Below are 6,831 nucleotides of genomic sequence, written 5' to 3'. Positions count from 1 at the left end.
TCCACATTTCACCACCCCCCCCCATCCTTATCTCATCCCCCTTTTACAGATACGGTATACAATATCTGGGACTGTGGTGCTGGAAGGAATAGTAGCAGATATCTGAGGAAGGAGAGCCCTCAAAATTATGAGCATGCAGGCGAGCAAAATGGAGCAGGAAAAATGCTGATGCCGTTTTGAGTACATTACACAGTCGGTACGGAATCAGTCTTTTTAGCTGTTGAAATGAAAGTACAGCTGGAGAGCAAATTTGAAACCATCTGAAATACTGCAAGCATGTGTGAGGATGCATGAGTTGTTTTACATCTCCCTGCTTGCATGCATGCAGACTGCCTATAAATTGCAAGCTGTTCCTCCACAATATCTGTTCGTCCTTAATTTAAAAAAAAGGACTTTCATCTATGCCTAGGCATCAACCGTGGGATTTCTCCTGCGGTGGAAAACACGTCCAGAAAACGCTAATAAATCCCCAAGCTTAAAGAAGGTTCATGACAATTGTTCATAGACTTCCAAAGGGTAGGCGATACCAAGAAAAAAAAAACTTTATTTGGAAAACTGGGACTCAAGAGGGAAAACGAGTTTTGAATTATTCATATATCACTGTGCAAGAAATTCTGTTTTGAAGCTAACAAGCTTGCTGCAGATGTGATGTGCTGGACAGACAGCGCCCTCTAGCGAGGAGAGGCGGGAGAGTCACTCGGTCATCTGCTGCTTCCCATCAAACTTGCAATAAACTTGGTGAGCCTGTACTCATTTGGTGTGGAAATTGCACTTTATAAAAGAAAAGACATGGAATAGACATGGGATTGAATCTAGACAAAAAAAATGCCACAAACATATGCATCACTGTACAGTGTTCATAAATAAACGAAATAATTAAAAAACATGTTAAAATTTGCAACCCTTTCTTATGTGTTAAGTCATTGCAAAGAGTGCAAACACTTCCAAGCTACATTACACAATGCAGACCAAGTTTTATATGGCTTAACATATTTACTTCATTAAAAAGACATCTTGAATTTTAAAATCTAAAACCAGACATCTAGTTTCTGCACATCTCAGTCCTCCCTTAGTGAATTTCTAGGTGAGATAGAAGTAAAAAAAGAAAATGGTAAGATGTTTTAAATTAACATTTTATTATTCCATAGGGAAAATCTGAATACAGAGACAACCAAACAAAAGATAGGCAGCATCAGTATTTTATTGTATTACTATAGCACAGCAACCTTGCTGACAAGCTGAACATTTCTATAAATGTGTATTTATATCTTCTGTACATGATGTCCAAGTTCGTCCTGACGTCTGGGACATGCAGCAAGTCATGCGAGCTGCTTGGCTACTGGAGGCGAGATGAATGCCCTTAATCAGGAACACTGCAAAATGAAGTCCCTGCCCTGTCCCACTCACAGTCCACAGTTTAAAAATAACAATGTGTTGACATTCGAACAAGAGCAAACCCTGCATCATAATGCATCTCATTAAATCTCTGCAAAGGCTGCATACAAAAGGCCACATAAAGGTGAAAAATGTTTTATGTTGCAATGTTCCAACATATGTTGGCAGAATCCAAAAAAACTCAAATTAAGCCACCGTGTGGTGGCTTAAGTCCAAGGCTAAAAGGCACAAGAACCGCTTGGAAGCGAACTGAACGAATCAGCTGCCAATTACACATACAGCAACATGAAACAAATAATTGTGATAAAAACTTCCAGGCCACTGATCGCTTGACCAGCTTTGTGCATCGAGACACAACAGATCCCAACATGGCCATCAAGTTACATCACAGTGATGATGAATGGGCAGCTCTGCAGCATCTGTAGAAGCAAATCTACGCAGCAGCGTGCCAGGAATGTTGGGTTGAATGCCATCCGCATCAGGTGGCAGCGAGGTCACCCCCCACTTTAGGTGACATCTGGCACCCCGCGTACATCAGGACGCCCTGCACGCTGAGGCAGCATTCGGTCCCTTTCCCCCAGTGACCTTTCCTTACAAGTCCATCGTTTTCAGTTGCTCGTAAGTGATGAAGAACTGAACAGGAACCAGTTAAGGAAAACATTTTAGATCTATGTTGACAACCAAACCGACATTTTAATATAGACAGAAGCATCTACCTGCCTTCAAAAAACTCCCACAATTACAAGTTTCAATCAGAAAAGGGTGGTAGTGGCCTAGTGGGTAACACACTCGCCTGTGAACCAGAAGACCCAGGTTCAAATCCCACTTACTACCATCGTGTCCCTGAGCAAGACACTTAACCCTAAGTTGCTCTGGGGGGGGGACTGTCCCTGTAACTACTGATTGTAAGACGCTCTGGATAAGGGCGTCTGGTAAATGCTGTAAATGTAAATAACTTTTAATAATTGGTATTGCTAATATTTGTAACATAATTGTAGCATAATCCACTTTCAATACAAGTAACACTTACAAAAGCTGGAAAAAATATGAAAATATGAATAAAGGATACAATAATATTCCATGGGCCTAACCGAAGCCAATTGGGGAAAAAGCCTTTGTAGAGAGCCAGAAATCCCTCTGAGCGCCAGGTCTGGAGGGAAAAAACCCCACACAAACACGCAAATAAAACCATTAAAATGAACACAATTAGATATAGTTCTGGGCTATTAAACAGACAAATATAATAAAGTCACCTGCAGAAGGCAGTCCAGCGTGCCTTTGTACCCCTCACACGCTCCGTCCAACAACACCCTCTGGTTCATCATGCGGGTGCGCACCACATCGATAGGGTTTGATGCCAGAGCTCCAGCCAGGCCACATACAAAGCTGGACCTGGTGAACAGGAGGAACAGTTAGAATACCCTCCAAGATCTAACCATCTCACCCACCACGTCACTTATATACTTCATACTGGGCGGTCCATGGGCTCATGATGATGATTCCAATATGGTCATAATCAAACACAGATCAGATTTTTTAAATGCAAATCACAGGAAAATCACGATTCATTCGGGGAGCTGAGTGTGGGGACGGTACAACAGTGGCACCTTAAAGGTATACACATCCAAGTACACATCATTAGATGCCAGGCCACAACTACCCCTGATATGTTTTGTGCGCATATAATCTGATACTGGCCACAAGTAAAAAACACAAGCTGATCTGAGCAGAAAGTCATGCAGATTTACGATTACGAATGAACCCATCAAACAGTTTAAGGCCCCCTGTGTTTTAAGAGACAGGGATTGTTCTTTTACATGCAAAGCAACCATCACACTTGTAAGAAAAAATGTATGGGAAGACCTGGTATATGGATTAAAGGAATATAGAATTTTGTTTATTTTAACCCAAAAGCTCCACCCTTACAATTCCACCACATTTTTAGAACTAAACCTCATTATTTTTTTCCTTCATCGTTGTGTTGCTGTAAAACGATATGGTTGAATTAAACCGCTATAATCAATTTATAAATCTCTGCTAAAATCAACCTCTCTTCCATGTTGGTATGTGCTCCCGTTTCGATGCCTTGTTCTATTGGTTGCGCATTAGTGCGTCACAACGTGCAGAGTGCACAGAGCCGTTGTGTGTCGCTGGATGGTCTGCGAAGCGCAGCACTAGAGCGCTCTTCAGACGCGCAACCCCATCTCACACCCACCTTTACACACCCTAAAGTAAAACTTACAGAAAGTGAGTGTAAATATTGTCGCCCATGTGCCCTGAGAGGATCAGGTGCTTCTTGGTGAGGTCGTACACAGGAAGCTCCACCCCCACTACAATGGCCGCCCTCTGGGCTGTTAGCGACACTCCCTGTGCAGAGAGGGGGGGAAAGGCATAATCACACGCTTTCTTCACCTTTTCTCGTGAATTGAGGAAGTGACTGCCACGTTATTAAAAACGGGTCCTACCTTCCACAAGCCCCTTGTTCCCTCCTGCTGGTAAATGTTGATAAAGTTTCCAATCATGCCACCTTGAATGAGACGTCCCTGGGCTTGCATCCGGATCTAAGGGCCGAAAGGGGGAGACAAAAACACGGCTGTTAGTCACGATGGCTATTCTGCAAGCTCTAGTGTGGTAGTATCCTCGCCTATGGACCAGAAGACCCAGGTTCAAATCCCATTTACTACCATTGTGTCCCTGAGCAAGACACTTAACCCTGAGTGTCTCCAGGGGGGGGGGACTGTCCCTGTAACTACTGATTGTAAGTCGCTCTGGATAAGGGCGTCTGATAAATGCTGTAAATGTAAATGTAGTGTCACCGAGCATGAATGTGTGCACACTGCAGGCCCACGAGCTCAAAATATCTACTATCAGCGAGCACTTCACAGCCAGAGGCCGCGCCTCCTGGCAGCGACACAGTTTTAGGTCCGACTATTTAAAAACCGAGAGGTGCAGACGACCGAATGGACGGTGTGTCCACTGCCCCGTGCCAGAGGGCTGAGCCAAAACACAAGATGTGAATCTCTCGCCCGAAACACAGATTGTTATATCATGCGCACATCTGGCCATCAAAAATGAAAGATTTTGACAAGTCGCTATAACAATTCAGACATTTTGACACTAGCAAATGGTGTAATGGAGTGGAAGAAGTCCACAAAATCACATGTTCAAACCCCACTTACCTCCATTGTGTCCACTTAAGACACTTAACCCTGAGTGTCTCCAGGAGGGGGGACTGTCCCTAAAACTACTGGTTGTAAGTTGATCTGGATAAGGGCGTCTGGCCAATGCTCTAATTGTATACAAACCCCCCATAAAACCCCCACGTCATTTAGTAAGGAACCATTTACCCTGTACAGTATGTACCCTGGCCGGTGTAACCCCATCTTCCTCCATCACACACACACACACACACACACACACACACACGACCCCCCCACCCAGTAACCCACTTAACCTGTTCTGGTTCATCGCTGCAGGGAACATGCTAAACTGTGTTATACTGGCTATACTGGTGATATGCTTTTCTTGGTTCAACCTGATCCAATCCTGCTGATAAAGGTACACTACCAGTCAAAGGGCTGGACGCACGTCTGCGGAGGGTATCCAAGAAGCAGGAGAAAGCAGTCTCTTTTTACCTTCATGGCTGCTTAATTCACTATCGTCATCATCAAAAGCCGCTTCATGAGATGCACAATAAGAGTGAACGATAAGAAAGTGTTCAGCATGAACATTCAGGACAGATGGAAGCCATCCTTGTTGTCTAAGCCAAGAGTGTGAAATGCTTTTTTTTTCTCGTTTTTGCACTGTTTGCCATTTTTTCTGTTTATGACATAACCTCACGAATGCTATTTAATAGTTCTGAGTTTTGTTCTATAGCGTAAATGAGTAGGTGTTATGACTGGTGGTGTACAGCAGGCACCGGCGGGTCAGCTCTACCTTCAGGACGTCTGTCGGGTTGGCAATAGAGGAGGAGATGACACCGGACAGCACGCCGCACAGGACGTTCGTCAGCAACGTTTCATCTGAGAGAGACAGGGGACGGAGCAAAATTCTTAGGTAAAAAAAGCAAACAAAACAATAATAATAGGCAAGCATGAAAGCTGTAGAAAGTGGTAGTGGTAGTAGCCTAGTGGGTAACACACTCGCCTATGAACCAGAAGACCCGGGTTCAAATCCCACTTACTACCATTGTGTCCCTGAGCAAGACACTTAACCCTAAGTTGCTCCAGGGAGACTGTCCCTGTAAATACTGATTGTAAGTCGCTCTGGATAAGGGCGTCTGATAAATGCTGTAAATGTAAAATGTAAATGTAGAAAGTTTGTTGTGTGCGTGCCCTGTTGAAGGTGCACAGCACCATTAGCTCTAATCAGGAAGCATGACTTACATGAAACTTAAATGAGACCATTACCTCCACTCAAACACAGTTCCCATCCTGCCATTAAATCATTCCTCCATTATTCTACATGCAACACAATGAAGCTCCCTGGTTATCCAAGAGTCGTATACTCACCATCCGGACTGTCTACCAGCAGCCTCTTGAAGCTCTGGTACGTTCCTATTTTAATGGTCCCATACGAAGCTTGGCGCAACATTGCTGGAGCGATGCTGAATGAAAGGAGGTGCTTTTTTTAAAACGACCGATCGTGCAGCATCGTATGCGTTTCAGCAAGACGCGAGCACTCACCCCGAATATAATGCACGCAGACCTTCCTCCTTGCATATCCTGACGATGGCGTGCATCATCCCCCGGTAGCGGATCTCTTTGTATTTGCTGTCGCCGACCTGTCCCTGCACCTGCAGGCGAGTCTTGGTCAAGTCGATCGGGAACGTGCCTGAAGGCAGGAGCGATCGCCACGTTAGCGCGAACAGGCCCCGTAAACGAAGGGGCTTGTTCGGTGCTCGGCACCTACCGCATTCCGCTGTGACCGAGGCCAGTCCGCCGAACAGAAACGGCTTCCAGTTGCCGCCGGACATTGCTCAGTTTGGGGGAGAAGCGAAAAGTGCCGACGTTCTATCAACAGCCGAACGGAACCGGACCCCGCTTCGTCCGACCGGCTTCTGCTGATGAAGACTGCAGCCGGCCAGCCTGCGCGCACACACACACACACACACACACACACACACACACACTCCAAGCCCTTCCCCCCTCCCGCGGACCGCCGTCATCGCTTTCCTTTCGCTTAGTTAAAGGAAGAGGCCAGTTGCGATACGCGATACGAGGAGCGCAAAAATATATAAAAAATGTCAATTCAATTTCGATATCGCGTGTAAGCGCATGAACAGGGTCAGTGTATCTGGCCGGCGCGCATGCGCACACTGCTCGGTGTGGGGACAGAAATCTTGTATTATTGATTTTTATTCAGCGTTCCTGACATCTTGTTCTCGTATTATCATATACTATAATAAAATGTAATATTGTATATAATTTTCTTGCA

General features: G+C 45.0%; 1 protein-coding gene across 1 annotated transcript; it reads right to left on the bottom strand.

The window, feature by feature from the left end:
* Positions 1 to 1,117: 1,117 nt before the first annotated feature.
* On the bottom strand, positions 1,118 to 6,624 carry LOC114791247 (kidney mitochondrial carrier protein 1). The gene is made up of 9 exons (XM_028981918.1): positions 6,307 to 6,624; positions 6,081 to 6,228; positions 5,907 to 6,001; positions 5,332 to 5,417; positions 3,861 to 3,956; positions 3,638 to 3,762; positions 2,649 to 2,787; positions 2,465 to 2,545; positions 1,118 to 2,028 (listed from the first exon to the last, which is right to left on the bottom strand). Exons 1-9 carry the CDS (start codon positions 6,368 to 6,370, stop codon positions 1,987 to 1,989), a joined length of 876 nt encoding a protein of 291 aa, XP_028837751.1. The 5' UTR covers positions 6,371 to 6,624; the 3' UTR covers positions 1,118 to 1,986.
* Between the last annotated feature and the right edge of the window lie 207 nt (positions 6,625 to 6,831).

This window comes from Denticeps clupeoides, chromosome 5 (genome assembly GCF_900700375.1).
Source record: "Denticeps clupeoides chromosome 5, fDenClu1.1, whole genome shotgun sequence".
In the NCBI taxonomy this organism is placed as follows: domain Eukaryota; kingdom Metazoa; phylum Chordata; class Actinopteri; order Clupeiformes; family Denticipitidae; genus Denticeps; species Denticeps clupeoides.
This window is presented reverse-complemented; position numbering and strand designations above follow the sequence as displayed.

Coding starts and splice junctions, on each gene's coding strand:
- LOC114791247 (XM_028981918.1), bottom strand. CDS start 6,370: ATGTCCGGCGGCAACTGGAAGCCGTTTCTGTTCGGCGGACTGGCCTCG. Junction 6,229..6,306: donor CTCGGTCACAGCGGAATGCG/GTAGGTGCCGAG, acceptor TCCTGCCTTCAG/GCACGTTCCCGATCGACTTG. Junction 3,763..3,860: donor GAACAAGGGGCTTGTGGAAG/GTAGGACCCGTT, acceptor CTCTCTGCACAG/GGAGTGTCGCTAACAGCCCA.